The 18,548-nt window shown below is 48.1% G+C and overlaps 1 protein-coding gene across 1 annotated transcript; it reads left to right on the forward strand.

Moving 5' to 3' along the window:
* The first annotated feature begins 9,521 nt into the window (after nucleotides 1–9,521).
* On the forward strand, nucleotides 9,522–17,651 carry LOC311309341 (26S proteasome regulatory subunit 4-like). Its single transcript, XM_084438575.1, has 11 exons — nucleotides 9,522–9,548; nucleotides 11,223–11,276; nucleotides 11,463–11,559; nucleotides 12,678–12,802; nucleotides 13,119–13,304; nucleotides 14,967–15,095; nucleotides 15,725–15,821; nucleotides 15,942–16,131; nucleotides 16,449–16,600; nucleotides 16,742–16,896; nucleotides 17,167–17,651. Exons 1-11 carry the CDS (start codon nucleotides 9,546–9,548, stop codon nucleotides 17,299–17,301), a joined length of 1,323 nt encoding a protein of 440 aa, XP_084294701.1. The 5' UTR covers nucleotides 9,522–9,545; the 3' UTR covers nucleotides 17,302–17,651.
* The last annotated feature ends 897 nt before the right edge of the window (nucleotides 17,652–18,548 follow it).

Consider the following 18,548-nt stretch of genomic DNA (forward strand, 5'->3'; position numbering starts at 1 on the left):
GATGGCTGAGTCTGTATTCTTGTCCTCCTCCACTCCTAGTTTAGCTGTGATGAAGACAACAATGGTCAGTAACAGTAGGATACAGTAAATGAGTGTGTCAGTGTGCCAGAGGTCAAACTATCACCTCCTCCAGTATGAGGAGTGGCTCCACACACAGCTACTGTAGCTGTAAACATTCTCTCTCTGTCTCTCTGTCTTTCTCTCTCACCCTCTCTCTCTCTCTCTCTCTCTCTCTCTCTCTCTCTCTCTCTCTCTCTCTCTCTCGGGACCTTGTTTTTACACTTGGTTTAGACATAGACAGTGTTGACTCTGAGGAGTTGCGCACAGACCATGAATGGATACTGGAAGCAATAACTCATGAAAAGTGGTATATGGCTATGAACGAAGTGTAGCCTACCTTTGCTGAAAACACTGATTGTTTAAGCAATAAGCAGGTGAAGTGCTCACGCATGTTAAATGGCCTTTCTGCAGAGAAATTCTCCTCTGCCTTTAACAGCAATGTGGTGCAGCCTCCTCATGATGTTGATGTGAAGTTGATGTTGATTGTTTAGTCCACTCTTTTAGATTTAGTTGCTTCTCTAAGATTTAGTTGCTTCTCTAAAATCCTGTATTGTCATCACTGCAAATTCATCCCCATGGCTAAATTATGACATTTGTTGCTTTAGACGCAACTGTCGGAGAGTGGAGCGTCTGTGGAAGTCCACAAATCTCCAGGTCCATCGAATTTATTTTAAAGAATTTATAACCGAATTCAACACTGGTCAAGGTGGCGAGGGTTTCCTATTCAGTCGAGATCACTTTTGTCAAATTTGAACATTTATATACAAGCGGCATAATACATGCATATGAATTTTTTGGCGGTGTGCTCTGTCCGGGGGGCCCCCTGCCTTCCACCGGCGTGGAAAGCGCTCCACCGGCGTGGAGCGCGTTAGCAGGGGGAGGCAATCTAGGTGTTCCCCCCCTCTGGGCCAAGCCCTTGGCCCAGAGAGCCAGGAAGGGGGAACGGCATCTAGCCCCCTGCCTCAATGACGATCAGAGTGGGCCGCGATCGGGAAGACGCTCGGAGGTAACTCAGCCCACTAAGACCGTCAAAGAGTGCCACAGGAGGACTGCTGTACATTATAGTCCCTGGTCCCCACGGGCCGACGCTTCGTGGGTTCCGCGGGAGATACAGCCTAGTGTCTCTGCGTCCATGGCGCCCGCCACGGAAAGCCACAGAGACCAGCTAGCGGCTACTCTGGCATCCACCGGCCGACGCAGGTGGAATACCTGCAAACTACCCCCCAAAAGAACACACCAGCAACTCCGCGGCCCGCATGCGCAGAAGGGTTGACGGAGAGCGCTCTGACTGATGAGCCAGACAACATATAATAGTGCACCAGCCACATGACCACCTGAATACGCAGTACCCCCCCAACCCAATGTCACAGTCCACTCATAGCTCTCTGGGCATCCAGAACGTGGAGCAGAACGTAGTGAAGTGAGACCATGCAGAGTCGTATTGTTTTAGTGTGGTCTTGGCTAGACCGGCTCTCATGTATCGGGAGGCGGATGACAGGAGGGGCATCAGGGCTTCATTCAGTCCAGAACCGTCTGCCGAAAAAGAGGGCAGACCAGGCCGGACGGAGCCGCATCCGGGCATAAACTGCGGAACTTCTGCAAATTAAACCGGGACAGCGAGTCAGCGATTTTATTGTCGAGGCCAGGGATGTGCACGGCGCGGAAAACGAAGTTCCCCTGCACGGACAGCCATGTGAGGCGGCGTATGAATTTGTTGATGAACGGAACGTTCGAACGACCATTGTTTATTATTGTAACTGTGGCCTCGTTGTCGCAGAAGAATAAAATACGTTTTCTAGACCACTGAGGTCCCCACAATATTGTAGCGACTACGATGGGATACAGCTCCATGAGCGCCGTGGAGCTGGCTTGGTTAGTTTGTGAGGTCAGTTCGGTAGGCCAAGCGCTAGAAAACCAGTTAATACCGAATATACCCCCAAAACCCACCGAAGGCGCAGCATCAGTAAACAGCCGGAGGGACGCCGAAGAGTCATAGCCGTCGTTGTAGAAAAATGAAACGCCGTTCCACCCGTCGCACAACTGGGACCAAAACCGGAGGTCCAAACGACAGCCCTCGTCTAAGCAGACCGGGTCCTGCAACCGCACGACGGACCGGGCCAGCTCGAGCAGCCGGGAAACGAATGAGCGGCCCTGCGGGATGACGCGCATCGCGAAGTTCAGATGCCCGAGCAGTGAGAGCAATTCCCGCTTAGATTGATTGATGGGGACACAGCTAGCATTAGCCACACCGAACGGCTAACGCTAGCTGCGTGGAGGCACTCGCAATCATGGGTGCTAGCGAGTAGAGCAGTTCGGCCAGAACCCTCGGGCTGCAACAATTGAACGCGAGAATCATGAGCTAGTATTAGCAATCTAACATAATGAATCATGAGCTAGTAATAGCAATCTAACATAATGAATCATGAGCTAGTATCAGCAATCTAACATAATGAATCAAGAGCTAGTATTAGCAATCCAACATAATGAATCATGAGCTAGTATTAGCAATCTAACATAATGAACCATGAGCTAGTATTAGCAATCCAACATAATGAATCATGAGCTAGTATTAGCAATCCAACATAATGAATCATGAGCTAGTATTAGCAATCTAACATAATGAATCATGAGCTAGTATTAGCAATCTAACATAATGAATCATGAGCTAGTATTAGCAATCCAACATAATGACGCCCCGACGTGCAACACGGGAACCTTGACGAACGCCAGCTAGTTAGCAACGAGCAGGATAGCCTGTCATGCAGCCAGCGAACCCACGAACGAGCCGCGAGGGGAGGACTTAGATGAACCAAATACATACGAGAATCCACATAGCACGTCCACGCCCGAAACTGCAAACATTTCAATGGTGAACGCACCCGGCGCACATCGACAGTTGAGTAATGCGGCAGACGAGGCACGGACAACCTCCGACATCAGTGGCTCACGAATGAAACCCAGTGACCGGCGCGTAGCAATGCTTAAACGGACTTCCAACGCAAGCTATGCGAGCAACTGAACCATACGCAAGTATGGCACGACGGTGCTACAGAGGGACGGGCACCTCGGCCTCGGAAGCCGGCGCTCCACGACGCCACTAAACGGACCCCCAAACCACGGACCGGAGAGACGACGCGGGCAGAGAGGAACGCAAGAGCAGAGAACGCGGAAGCAGCGAGGACACCGCGGGCAGCAGGTAGCAAACGCACCAAATCACAAAATGAGCACGGAACGCGAGCAAGACGCGGAGCAGTGAGCGCGCAGACACGAGCAATAGCAGGAATAGCAGTAATAGCAGTAATAGCAGGAATGGCAGTAATAGCAGGAATGGCAGCGGACGCCAGCGCAGAGAACGCGGACGCAGCGAGCATGCAATGCACAACCAGCAGTAAAGGCAAGCGCGAACAATGACATGTTTTAACAGCTTAAATACATGCGCTCTAGTGAGCTGACCAATGCTATGACAGCTACAGTCAGCTGGTGCTGCGTCATGCGTGACTGATTAACCTCTGCTGACCCCCCCGGCCGTGACGTACGTGCCTCGGCTGAATTTGCGTCGGAGACTTCATTTTTGCAAATCTCATCACCTCGAGTAGGCAAAATCCCAAAGTGCGTTTTTGACACCATAAAGAATCCCCTGACACCTGCTGTACCCGTGTTCTCTGAAAAACCTGTGTTCTCTGAAAATGACTGCAATCTTTTTTTTCTCATTTTCAAGTAATCCCTTCCAACTCCCCCCTTCCGGTCTGCCCTAACCGGCATTCAATTCTAAGATATTTCTTGCCCATCTTCCCAGAACACTGAACTGAGATAGTGAGCAGTATGAAAATACAAATGCTCTATCCTGGTGCTGCTTGATCTCAGAGCAGCTTCCGATACTGTGGATCACCGCATCTTGATAGACAGGCTTAGGGAGTGGGTGGGCGTCTCAGGGAGCGCCCTCGTCTGGTTTGCTTCGTATCTCTCAGGTAAAAGTTTCTCTGTGGCTGTTGGGCCTCATATGTCCACTCCCTTGTCCTGTGGGGTTCCCCAGGGATCCATTTTAGGTCCGATTCTCTGTCTGATTCTGCCACCCCACTTTCTAATAATTGAAACACAAGACCCTCATAACAAATTGAATCAAACGCCTTCTTCTACAAAGCAGGACAATATTTTAGATTTGTTTTGATTTAGATGTGTTTTGATGTTGTGATCACTGAGAGAATGCTGTCGTCTGTTGTTAATAAATCAATAACATCTTCTCCAGGTTGCTGCTGACACATAATTATTAGGGTCAATTTTATCCCAATTTCTCTCTCTCTCTGCCTCTTTCTTTGTTTTTTTCTCTCTTTCTCTTTCTTTCTCTCTTCTCTGTACAGCAGCAGTAATTCCACTCTTTGTTTCAAGCCTTTTATCAATCTCTCATTACTATGCCACTTGACATACACACACAATAACAGGTCTCCACAGACACAGTGCCCTGGCCGGCAGTGCCCTGGTCCACACAGAGTCCTGGTCCACACACTGTCCTGGTCCACAGTGTCCTGGTCCACACAGAGTCCTGGTCCACACACTGTCCTGGTCCACAGTGTCCTGGTCCAGGTCCACCTCTCAACTTGGCGTACCGATTTAGACGGGTTTTTACACCCTTTTTGAACACAGGGGGAACTGGCGACGCAGGTGGTGCGTCGGTGAATTACAATGTTTGATGGAGAGAGGAAGAGCGAGAGTTTATGAACGCACAATCATGTAGGCTAATAGCCCAATTCAGCACAAACATATATCGCAATGCAAGATTGTGTCCTCTTACCGGCTCATTAATGGTCCGATGTGGATTTGTTCCCCAAACTTAACCTATGCGCAATATGTCCTCACACACCTAATGCAGGCACTCCATCAAACGGCAATAATTGACCAATTAGATTGTCATTAATATGTGATCATGTGGACCTGTTTGCTGTTTAGTAAGCATATAAATGACAGTCCTCCTGTGCGTAATGCGAGCCTAAATGAATCCGGCGCTACTCGGCCTAATGGCCGAGATAGAACTCCAAAGAGGTGACGGCGATGGCGACCGCACCCACATATTGATAAGGGCACCATCAGTGAATGAATACGTCTATGTGAATCGCAAAAATGTGCACACTATAAATACCCAAATCATATGTGACGCCGACATGCTCATCACAAGTGTAGTGGCACGGTGGCCTGGCTCCACGCATGACTCATTCATCCTGGCACACAGCAGGGTAGGGGCTAGACTGGAGGCAGGCGCTGCGCGTGACAGCTGGCTTGTTGGTGTGTGCATAGCCAAGATACATATTCTTTTTCTTTTTTACTTTAATCTTTATTTGCATTTTCCATCCATACAACGACAATACAATAAAACATAAAAACTAACAATAACAGCTTATGGGTACTTCCATCCATGCAGCTTTTTTCTCACGTGGAGAGGGCGGAACACGAGGCGTGTGCACGTCCGCTGTCTTCTACGACACCGTGGGATTTATCATTGAGAAATCGGCGCAGCAGCGTGTACGCCATGTTTGATATATCCGAAAAGCGTGTAAATATTCTCGTCGTACGCGGCAGTCCGCCCTTTTCTCGTTTTCGTCGTACGCCCTCTTTTACACCTGAATTTACACGCTCTTTGATAAATGAGGCCCCTGGTCCACACAGAGGCCTGGTCCACACAGAGGCCTGGTCTACACAGAGGCCTGGTCTACACAGAGGCCTTGTCCCCAATGTCCTGGTCTGCACTCCTCCTCCCTCCCCAGCCCCACCTCCATACAGAACCAGACCAGGAATAATCAACATTCTAACAGCTGACTTTATCTGACCTGCGGGTCATGTCCGCTGTTCAGACATGCAGCTCTGTGTGTGCATGCGTACGCATCTGCGAAGAGGAAGATGGACATGGCTGGATGCATTAAATATCAAGCTGATGTCCTCTGGGAGCCAAAGTTCAGTTCCTTCTCGAGAAATGTGGAAATGAAGGAATATGAAAATCAATGAGGAAATGGAGGAGTGGTTCATTCTGGGTTAGTTTGGACCAGAATCACCATATGGATGTAAGGAGATGAGGAGGAGGAGGAGGAGAGGGGATGACGGGAGGAGAGGGGAGGAATCGAGGGGAGGAGAAGGGATGAAGGTAGGGGGTGGGGGAGGAGAGGTGGGAAGGAGGTGAGAAGGAGGAGGAGAAGAGAAGCGGGCAGAGGCAGCTCGGTAATTGTCCGAGGGTAAGGAGCAGGGTGAAGGACTGGACGACGTCACCGAGTTTGATGTCAGAGTTCAGTCCCCGCTCTGCACCCTCGTCTCATACATCATACATTAAGCGCCGTCACCTCCTGATCCCCCCTGCACGGGATGGCAGGTAGGAGCTCAGGGGGTGCTGATCCTAAACACTCCGGAACGTTCTAGAACCCTGGGACATTCTGAGAATAATTCTGGAACGTTAACAAACGTTCTTCCCATACAGGAGCCCAACCCCCCCAGACAGCTCCGACTCTGCAGGGGCTTGTCACTGGAGCGGATCTGGGGTCCGAATGATGGGATTTCAGATTGAAACACTGTGTGGTCTGGTGCACTTGATTTGGCTATCTGCTCAAGCTTATTACACTTGGAGGACTACCAGGGACTATTGTGTCCGTGTTAAATCAAGTGTACCATATGTCTCACATAATCGGTAATGAGTATTTCATTTGACCGCGGTCCATTGGTAGGATGGCTAGCGTCAGCGTGACCGATGCTAATGTCATCTGATTCCACTGCGGCCAAGCAAACGCTCCGCTCTGCAAGCATGTGACGCCCACGCCTCCCTCTATACGCTAAGCTGCTTATCCTGAGCTGCTGTTTGGTGAATTAAATCTCACTGGCAATCCTGGCACGCTCAGTGAGCCAGGTGAGACCTGGAACGCTGTCAGAGACAGGGAGAGAGGAGTGAGAGAGAGAGCGAGAGAGAGGGGGGGGGGGGGTAGAGAGAAAGGAGTGAACAGGGAGAAAGAAGGTGACAAAAAAGAGAGGGAGAGAGTCAGAGAGGGGGGGGGGGGGGTCAAGAGAGAATGAGAGAGAGGCAGACCGAGTCATCTAGGAAAAGTATTTTAGCAATAGACCGAGCCTTCTAGGAAAAGTATTTTAGCAATGCAGAGAGGGTAAGTGTTCAGGGGGTTGAAGCCAAGCAGAGCCAAATGGTTTTCTGGAGGTTGAGTGAGTTGGCATAGGCCAGTGACATCCCCACAGAGCCAGGTAATAAGGCGGTAGAGAGACTGGCAGGCTTGGGGGGGTGGGAGAATAGAAGGCTATAGGTACTGGGGGTAGGTCCCATTAATCGTTTGTGGTCTTTAAAAAACAAAAAAAACAAATAAACACGTCTTTATATATATATATATATATATATACGTAAATTGAACGGAAATAATGTCGCGCATCATCAGTTCTGCAGCGCTATATTGATTGGAATGCAGGCTAAATTACAGCGTCAAAATCAATGGAATTGTGGCCTTTTCTTTCTCTCATTCCAGTAAACACGTCTTTTAAAATGCTGGAATCAAATCTTTATGAATGCTGGCACAAAAAAATCTGATTAATCGACATGAAAAATGTGAGTTGTGCACATCCCTACTACCTGGCTGGGATAGGAGGCTGGGTACCTGGGGAGGGTTGGAGGGGTGGGTACCTAGCAGGGTGGGTGGGATAAGTAGCTGGGAGGGTGGAAGGCTAGCTGGGTAGGAGGCTGGCTGGGTATAGGAGGCTGGGTGACAGGGTGGAGAGGAGAGGGTGGGTGGGATATAGATAACTGATGCCAGTAGGTCGTCCGACCCTTCGTCTTTGGCACTGCATACATATACCCACTAACACACACACACATGCTCAAACACACACGCACACACACATGCACACTGGAACAGAGATGGAAGCGTCACAGTGTGTGTGTGTGTCGTTGTGTGCAGGTGTTGGTGTGGGCGTGAGAGAGCAAGTCACATGTCCATGTATAGTTTGTATAGGTAAAGAACAGTCACCCAGGAGGGTCTGTGGTTCTGGGCGGGTGGTCAAAGCGTGTCCTGCTGACATTTTGAAATAGCTATGCACCCTAGAGTGGAAAAATACTTCCGTCTCGCGCCCTGCGGAAGAACCAACACGGTGGCGCCACCGCAGAGAAACAGCTCCATCTACTGGAGAACCGGGGTACTGCTCTGCATCTGCCTGAGTGTCAGCTAAAGGCGTTCAATTTAATCTTTTTGCTGAATCTACAGTCTGTCAGTTTATGGACCTTTTTCAACCACGTTGCTCTGGACTCAGACTTTTCATCCAGAACAAGAGGTGCGTTTTACAATGTGGTGATGCTCCTGTCATCGCAGTAAAATCTCTGTGAGGAAAATATCAAGTCAGTTGAGTTCTTAAGTTTTGATGCAGAAATTGTCAAGCTACGCCATGTTTTTTTTTCATAGTCAAGAATTGCACATCTATTTTAATTCTGATTCTGATCAACTACTATTCACTATCCAAATGTTTTTCAGGTGTTCAAAGAACGTCAAGTGCATTGAAGCATTATGCTACAGTGGAAGTAGATTGTGGTAAATAGAAAGAAAAAAGAAAACCAAATGAATAGCAGCATGAATAGCACGCTTTCCCTTGCCCATAAGACAGCGATCAAAGCTCCCTCAGACCGAGTTTGTGTGTAGTCAACCAACCCAGCCACTAGTGGCCAGTATAAGTTCGTTTTAAGCAAGTGTCATACATTCATAACACAGTGTACCCCTTATATAACACTTTAGTCACTACAAGTTGGCTACTACAGTTTATATATCATCTATTTATTTATTTAATGGATGTGACGCAGAGGAGAACAATTCAAATACTCCATCCACGTGGTTGATTAAATAAGTGTCCACCATGGTGTCCAGCAGTGTCCACTAACATGTCACAACACCGGCCTCAGAATCACTCCTCAGCAGCCTTGTCTTTCAGTGCCACCTCAGACCGGACCACACTTCTTATAGCCCGCTGCATGAGCCATGTGGCTACATGGACGCTGACAAAGGCCCCGCCGGCCACCCACAGCCAGTTCTTCCTCAGCCAGCTCGGATTCTTCATTCCCCAAGTGCCCTCAGTTGTTCTGTAGGTGTGTGTTATCCCTCCCAGCAGGTTGTAGTAGACAGTACTCACTGATCTTTCACCCACTACTTTGCCTTGGAAGGAGCTGAAGGTGCAACGTAGGAGACGATACCGGGCTCTGGTATATAATCAGATCTGTCCTTGCGGAGCGCAGGGTGCGTCTTCACGGCGTACCAGCCCCAGTGGATGAGACCCAGGCTTGCGCTCATAACAATCAGCACTTTGTAGTTGTTCCAGATGTCCCGCACGCCCATGACTGAAAAGCACCGGACTTCAAGAAGCTGTCGCTTATACCATGTTTGGGTCCTTCGAAGTCTCCCTTATGTTTTCAGGGTCGCTAGTCGCTTTAAGATGACGTAGAATTTGAGCGACCGTCAGAAAGGAAAGCAGCCATGGTAAGTGAGCCAGCAGTTTCCAGCGCTCAACAAATCCACGGTTATAGTGTTGTTTTTTTAGCTACAATTTATGACAATGACAATATACAAACACATTTGCAGCACGTCTGTAGCAATGGTCAAACGTGGTGTATCGTTTGCATGTATTTACTCTGATTCGATTCAGATTCTTCATGATGTACTCACAAAAAATACATTTAGGCCTACAAATTAAACAAACACCATACAAATAGAGGAATTGATGTATTATATAGGGCTACATGCTATACATAAAAATAATTCGTCTGTCATATCACTATACACATAGTGGCATTAACGTTACTAACGTTAGCCCAAATGTTACGCTACCGTTTCGCTAATGTTTCCCGACGTCGTATCTTAAATGTGAAGGTATCCACATGCTCCTACGGATGCCTGTAACAAATAGGGTGCAAAAAGCATAGGCCGGAGTGAAATTAACGTTTAAATCCGATTATTTTACAGATTGTAACATGAAACCGATTCTTCGTCTTTTCTCGCGTTACTGACAAGACTCGAGTATGACGAGATTTGTATGGGAAGGGAACGCTATATTAGCGAAGCGGCATACCGTCACTTTATACGGCTATTTATACACTAGAATATACTGACACTATACACTAGATAAAGTTACTATATACAGTAAATAAATAGTCATTCCGGTGCCGGATGGCCTGTGGGAAGAAACGTCCTTATCTCTCCGTGCACGCTGTGTGGGTAGCTACAAATGCGAAACCAGTGTAGCTAGACATTACATTTTGTGTATTATCATTATTATTATGATTTTGTGTATTGTAACAACCCTCTATAAGGCAACACCAAGAGAACTAGCTCGCTTGGCGTAGCTGTTAACGAGTCGGGTTGTTGGTTCGATCCCCACTTGGGGGGAGCTCTCTACTCTACCCCCCACTCACCCCCGTTCACTACAATTGGTGTCAGAAGTGGATTGTCACGGCTGTGGGGCCATCAGAGAGGTCGCTGGGGTCGTTGGTTTGATCCTCACTTGGGGCAAGTTCTCTACTCCCGTTCGCTACAATTGGTGTCAGAAGTGGGGCAGCTGTAGCTCAGGAGGTAGAGCAGGTCATCTAAGATCGCAAGGTTGTCAGTTCGAATCTCGGCTCCTCCTTACGACATGTCGAAGTGTCCTTGGGCAAGACACTGCATAGTAGCTTGGATGGTGTGTGAATGAGAGGCATTCATTGTAAAGTGCTTTGGATAAAAGCGCTATACAGGTGCAGTCCATTTACCATTTAGAAGTGGGATGGGGCCGTGGGGCCATCGGAGAGGCGCGTCAGCACGTGAGGGACTGAATACAGAGAAGCGTGAGGAGGACATGCTCTCCTAGACGAAGGGGGGGGGGGGGGTGTAACAACCCATTAATAGCTTTGCAAAAGGAGCTAGCTCTCTTGGTGTTGCAGTTAGCGAGTTGGGTTTGGAACTGGGAGGTCATTGGTTCGATCCCTGCTTGGGGCGAATTCTCTACTCCCCCTGTGCGCTATATTATGTGTACCCGTTAGCCTGCGAGCTACGTTATCAGTCATAGGTTTCACTGTCAGTCATTGTTTGGAATTTTAGCTCATCTATCTCACCAAGGCTGCAGCCACAGACAATACAGGAAGCACACTAATCTCAGCTGTCACTAATGTTGCTCACCAGGGTCAGAGTCAGAGCGGAGGACATGGTCCTGGAGGAGGGAAGAAAGACGACAAGGTAGCTATGAACAAATTTTAATAAATGCATCAATTGCTGTTTTATAGAGCTAACTAGCTAGCCACCACTTTTCCTCCCAGCCTAGCTATCTATCTGTTTATTCATGCTAATTAAATGTGGGAGGATACACCAGCGTGTGTGTTTTCCACCTTGAAAATGACCAGACTAATGGGGGGTTCTTCTCAGGACAAGAAGAAGAAGTATGAGCCGCCCATCCCCACCAGAGTGGGCAAGAGGAAGAAGAGGACCAAGGGTCCGGACGCCGCCAGCAAGCTGCCTCTGGGTACCCTAGCCTTCGTTATCACACACACGCACACACACACACCTGTCTTTCAGTACCCTAGCCTTCATTATCACACACATACACCTGTCTCTCAGTACTCTAGCCTTCATTATCACACACACACACCTGTCTCTCAGTACCCTAGCCTTCATTATCACACAGACACACCTGTCTCTCAGTACCGTGGCCTTTATTCAATCAATCAATCAATCAATCAATCAATACTTTATTTATATAGCACATTTCCTGCAAATTGCAACGCGATGTGCTTTACAGAAACACGACATGAAACAATAACAGACAATGCAAAACAACAACAGACAAGGTGGCCTTTATTATCACACACACCTTCTGTCAGTACCCTACCCGCTTCCCGTCTCTCCCGTGCACACCCACTCCATCTCGTCCTCCTGATGGACTGACAGCTGGTGTAGTCCAGGGCGGGCTTGTAGCTGACTGGCTGACCAGACGTAGGGGACATGGGTCTGGGATCTTACCCACCATCTTTTGCTCGTCCGGGAAAATAAAAGACCATCACTTTTGTCCTCCTTCCTTTTTTTTGCTACATCATCACTGCTCAGGTCAGCTTCTCACTAGTCTCTCACCGGACTCAAATATTATGTTGAATTGCTGCGCTCTGCATACTACATAATAGAGTCTGTGCCACTTCACCGACCAAGCTGGTGTTCTGAGGGCGTATCGACGGGTCAGAATTGAAAGAGTGACAGGTCATAGCAGCAAATGAGAGCAAATGAGAGAGACAGGTTAGATGGGCAGGGCATATCTATGGGTGGGAACACCTGATCGTGAAATTCGGGATTCCAGCGCTACCAATTAATTGTCAGGATTTGAACACGAATTTTGCATGAAGTGTCCCAAACCCATAGAGAGATCTGCAGCATGCAGTAACATAGTTAGCGTAGCTTACATAGTGTATCAGCGAAATAACTCTCAAGGGTCTGGCGTTGAGACTAGCCTCTCACAGCTCCCCCCACTTTGCCCCCCCCCTCCAGTGATCCCCCACACCTGTATCTCTGCTCTGACGGTCTCTCCCCCTCCAGTGACTTCCCACACCTGTATCTCTGCTCTGATGGTGTCTCCCCCTCCCTCCCCTCCAGTGACCCCCCACACCCAGTGCCGCCTGAAGCTGCTGAAGCAGGAAAGGGTGAAGGACTACCTGCTGATGGAGGAGGAGTTCATCAGGAACCAGGAGCAGATGAAGCCCCTGGAGGAGAAGCAGGAGGTACGGCACGCACACACCGTCTATTCCTCTCTTTCTCTCTCTCTCTCTCTGTCTCTCTCATTCTCTCATTGGTTGCCTCTCTTCTAGGAGGTGCACACCTCTCTGTCTCCCTCTCTCTGTCTCTCTGTCAGGAGGTTCTTGTCTGTCTCTCTCTCCCTCTCTGTCTCACTCACTGTCTCCTTTCCTTTCTTTATCCACCACCTATCACAACAAAAACTCTTTGAACACTTTGGTCTTGATTCCTCTCCCCTGCCCCCCCCCCCCCCCCCCCCCCCCACACACACACACACACACACACACGCCCATCCCCCTCCAGGAGGAGCGTTCCAAGGTGGACGACCTGAGAGGGACCCCCATGTCTGTGGGGAACCTGGAGGAGATCATCGATGACAACCACGCCATCGTGTCCACCTCGGTGGGCTCGGAGCACTATGTCAGCATCCTCTCCTTTGTGGATAAGGATCTGCTAGAGCCAGGTTGCTCCGTCCTCCTCAACCACAAGGTGTGTGTGTGCGTGTGCGTTGTGCGTGTGTTTGTGTGTGCGCATATCAGAAACGGAGAGAAAGAGTGAGTGTGTGAGAGAGTAATTAAGGGTGTGTGTACACTATGTTGCAATGCGTGATGTGTGTGTGTGTGATGCGTAATGCACATGGAAAGTATGTACAGTTACAGAAGGTCCATAAATATTTGGACATTGACCTGTCTTTTCATTTTGGGTCGGTACACCACTACAATGGATTTTAAATGAAACAATCAAGATGTGCTTTAAGTGCAGACTTTCAGCTTTGATTTGAGGGTATTTACATCCAAATCAGGTGAACGGTGTAGGAATTACAAACAATTTTATATGTTTTTTTTTTAAGGGACCAAAAGTAATATTGAGTTTATTTCAAGTGTGGTACTTGCATTTGGAATCTGTTGCTGTCAACTCTCAATATGAAATCCAAAGAGCTGTCACTATCAAGCAAGCTGTCACTATCAAGCCATCATTAAAAATCTAAAACATTAGATGTGGCCAAATCAACTCTTTGGTACATTGTTCAAAAGAAAGAACACACTGGTGAGCTCAGCAACACCAAAAGACCCGGAAGACTACGGAAAACAACTGTGGTGGATGACAGAAGAATTATTTCCCTGGTGAAGAAAGACCCCTCCGCAACAGTTGGCCAGATCAAGAACTCTCCCCAGGAGGAAGCGTTTCTGTGTCAAAGACAACAATCGAGAGAAGACTTCACTAGAGTAAATACAGAGGGTTCACCACACGATGTAAACCAAAACAGGAAGACCAGATTAGAGTTTGCCAAAACGCATCTAAAAACCCTGTACAGTTCTGGAACAACATCCTATGAACAGATGAGACAAATATCAGTTTGTACCACAAGAGAAGAGTATGGAGAAGGGAAGGAACAGCTCATGATCAATAGCATATCACTTCATCGGTGAAGCATGATGGTAGTAGTGTTATGACGTGGGCATCTATGGCTGCCAATGGAACTGGTTCCCTAAACTGAAGGGAAACGCCCAAAGAACAAGCAGTAACTGAAGACAGTTGCAGTAGAGGCCTGGTAGAGCATCACCAGGGATGAAACCTGGCGTCTGCTGATGTCTATGGGTTCCAGACTACAGGCTGTCATTGACTGCAAAGGATTTTTTTTCAACCAAATATTAAAAATAACATTTTGATTTATGATTGTTAGTTTGTCCAATTACTTTTGATCCCTTAAAAAGTGGGGTACCACATAAAATGTGTTGTAATTCCTTCACCGTTCACCTGACTTGGATGTAAATGCCCTCAAATTGAAGTCAATTCCAATCCGTTGTGGTAGTGTACAGAGCCAAAATGATGTCAATGTCCAAATATTTAGAGACCTAACCATGTCCTCAGGTCCATGAATGTGTGTGTATCCTCAGGTCAGTGCAGTGATTGGGGTGCTGATGTGCGTGTGTCCTCAAGTCCATGAATGTGTGTGTTATCTTCAGGTCAATGCAGTGATTAGGGTGCTGATGTGTGCATGTGTCCTCAGGTCCATGCCGTTATCGGAGTGCTGATGTATGCGTGTGTCCTCAGGTCCATGCCGTTATCGGGGTGCTGATGTGTGTGTGCATGCGTCCTCAGGTCCATGCCGTTATCGGGGTGCTGATGTGTATGTGCATGTGTCCTCAGGTCCATGCCGTTATCGGGGTGCTGATGGATGACGCTGACCCTCTAGTGACGGTAATGAAGGTGGAGAAGGCCCCTACGGAGACCTATGCCGACATCGGAGGACTGGACGCCCAGATCCAGGAGATCAAGGTCAGAACACACACACACACACCCTTTTACACACACACACACAAACACGTACATAGAGCCTAAATGATGGTCAGATCATGAACAATAGATATTTTGATATAGGGATAGCAAATAGAAATGTACTCTTCTGTTCTGTCTTTTCTAACGCCCAAATTTCCCCTCTAGGGGATTATTTAAGTTATATCTCTATCTTATCTTGAATAGAGGTGAAATACAGTGCAAAAAGAACACAATTACCATAAGTTAATATCATTGTGTTATTTTAATTTATTACTTTTTTCATCGGATTGACTGGCTGATTGGCTGGATGTTTGACTGATGCCGATTGGCTGTCCAAGCTGTTGTGTGTTCAGACAATGCGACATTGCGACACAGTGAGAGCTTCTAGGAACTCAAATGACTTGAGAGGAGGATGATTGGTAGCCTAGTAGTTGGTAGAAAAAAAGCCCCCCCGTTCAGTAGCCTACTATGATTACTTTACTGTTTCACTTCACTCTGTGTTGTCATTTGTTGTCTATTGTGGGCATGTAGTTTTGCAAATTCACAAAAAATTCCAACGAAAGTTAAAATCAAAACGTAATTAACCTGATTATGACTGACACCCCTGCTCTGCTGTGTGATCCAATCAGGAGTCTGTGGAGCTGCCGCTGACCCACCCAGAATACTATGAGGAAATGGGCATCAAGCCCCCCAAAGGAGTCATCCTCTACGGACCCCCTGGCACAGGTCAGACATACATACACACACACACACACACACACACACACACACACAGGGCCGACATTCACACTTAGAAGCACAGCTAACAATCCAGTGTGTGACCCTCCTCCTCCTCCCGATTGGCAGGTAAGACCCTGCTGGCCAAGGCAGTGGCCAACCAGACGTCGGCGACGTTCCTGCGCGTGGTCGGCTCCGAGCTGATCCAAAAGTACCTGGGAGACGGGCCCAAGCTGGTCAGAGAGCTGTTCAGGGTGGCTGAAGAACACGCCCCCTCCATCGTCTTCATCGACGAGATCGACGCCATTGGAACCAAGAGGTATAGGGGGAGAGAGAGAGAGAGAGAAGGGGAGGAGAGATTGTGAAGGGAGGAGAGAGAGTGAAGGATGGAGATAGAAGCTGAGAGAAAGAAAAAGACTGACTGACTGGGCAATGCGTGTGTCTGTGTGAATAGAAGGATAACTTTCTATCAGTCATAGCTGTGTTGTGGATGTATTTATTTGTGTGTGTGTGTGTGTGTGTGTGTGTGTGTGTGTGTGTGTGTGTGTGTGTGTGTGTGTGTGTGTGTGTGTGTGTGTGTGTGTGTGTGTGTGTGTGTGTGTGTGTGTGTGTGTGTGTGTGTGTGTGTCTCTCCAGGTATGAGTCTAACTCTGGGGGGGAGAGGGAGATCCAGAGGACCATGCTGGAGCTGCTCAACCAGCTGGACGGCTTCGACTCCAGAGGGGACGTCAAGGTCGTCATGGCCACCAACCGCATCGAGACGCTGGACCCCGCCCTTATTAGACCTGGTACACACATACTCTCACACACTCACACACTAAGCATGCACTAATCAGACCTGGTACACACACACACACACATACACACACACACACGGTCACGCAAAAACTCCCACCCAGTATCTCCACTAATTCCCCGTCCCTCCCCAGGTCGTATTGACCGGAAGATAGAGTTTCCCCTGCCCGATGAGAAGACCAAGAGGAGGATCTTCCAGATCCATACCAGCAGGATGACAGTGGCCAATGACGTCACTCTGGACGAGCTCATCCTGGCCAAGGACGACCTGTCAGGGGCTGACATCAAGGTGCACTATGGGAGTTGTAGTGAAATGTGTTATGGGTCTGGTTCACATTGGGGAGTCCTGTTTGGTTGGAATAGGTGCATATCCTCCATCTGTAAATGAAGGGTACACCGGGATCTTACTGTTCTGTCTTTCTTCTTCATCCCTCTCTCCATCTGTCTCACTCACATTGGATCCCCCTTTTTCCCTTCCTCTCATTCTTCCCTCTCCTTCTATCTCTCCCCATATCTTCCCCCGTCTCTCCCCCTCTCCCTTCCTCCCTCCATCTCCCAGGCCATCTGCACAGAGGCGGGGCTGATGGCCCTGAGGGAGAGGAGGATGAAGGTGACCAACGAAGACTTCAAGAAATCCAAGGAGAACGTCCTCTACAAGAAGCAGGAGGGGACTCCCGAGGGACTCTACCTGTAAAGTCACCCCAAACCCAGTTATCCCCCCAGGCACCCTGACCCATTACCCTGTCAATTTTTTCACTGCTTCAGTCTGTGGTTCTCTAAAGATGCATCCCTCAACCTTTCATTCCTGGAGGTCATCTCTGATCTAGTCTGACTCAACAAATGTATAGTAGATTTTGGAGCTAGCCTTGTCATTAGGAGGCTGGAGATTCTCCAGGCCCCAATCAGATTCAATCCAGACTCCTCCCCTTCTGTTGTCTGAGTGTTACCATTTTCAAACTCCTCTAGTTGGGTGGTTTAAAGAAATGGTGTCAAAACATGCATCTATGGACTCGGAGCAGATTTGTATTTACAATAAAGTTTGTATTGACACTGAAAATATGTCTTCACTCACTCTAATCTCAATGGCAGAATACTAGTCAGTCTCCAGGCAACGGAGGGGGGTGGGCGCTCAATAGTCTCGTGTCACCAGGCTCTCCTTGGGGGGACAGCCTGGTTTCTATTCGCTTGGTTTCCGGTCTAGAGCCCGCTGGCATCCTGCCACAGAAATGCTGAATTGAGCAGCCTAGATGCATCTGTAAAATATATACATACCAAACAAAGAGCCTATTCCAGAAGAAGTTATTGCCGCATTGCATCATAGATTTATGGGTAGGTCTGTTTTTGGACGGTATCCGCATAGACCGGAAACCACAACTGCAAAGCAAATAGACCCCAGGCTAGGGTTTGAACTGTAGGTTTTGGTAATAAACCTTGTCATTCGTTTATCACTGCCCAATCAGTGGAACCGATTCCAGACTCCTCCCCTAATCCGATCTGAGACTAATGCTGCATTCACATGCTACTCGGATGGTCCAATTTCCAGAGTTTGGTCCCGGTGTGTTCATGAGCTTTTAAGCCGTAATATGGAAACAACATGGATGCTATAAATAAGATAATTTTATTGCCAAGGGGATTTAAACAACCTGCTGGTAGCTGTTTCTAGTTTTGCGTGACAAAGAGCTAAGGATTCCTGATGGATGACTAATATATGACTAAAAACTAAAATAAAAAAATGACAAACTAAATGGCATTTTAGTCAAAAGACAATCAAACTTTGCTGTCAAAATTAACACGGCTTCACTATGGTGGTGTGCAGTGGGTGGCCTTGTCCATGATGGACAGCAGCTTTCCCAGGGTCCTTCTCTGTCATGGGCACCAGATTGTCCATCTTCTCTCCAACCACAGAGCCAACGTTTATTGAAACAGAAATGGTGGTGCGTT

Source organism: Borostomias antarcticus (genome assembly GCF_949987555.1).
Source record: "Borostomias antarcticus genome assembly, chromosome: 5".
Classification (NCBI taxonomy): Eukaryota; Metazoa; Chordata; class Actinopteri; order Stomiiformes; family Stomiidae; genus Borostomias; species Borostomias antarcticus.

Coding starts and splice junctions, on each gene's coding strand:
- LOC311309341 (XM_084438575.1), top strand. Junction 16,132..16,448: donor GACGCCATTGGAACCAAGAG/GTATAGGGGGAG, acceptor GTGTCTCTCCAG/GTATGAGTCTAACTCTGGGG. Junction 16,897..17,166: donor TGTCAGGGGCTGACATCAAG/GTGCACTATGGG, acceptor TCCATCTCCCAG/GCCATCTGCACAGAGGCGGG.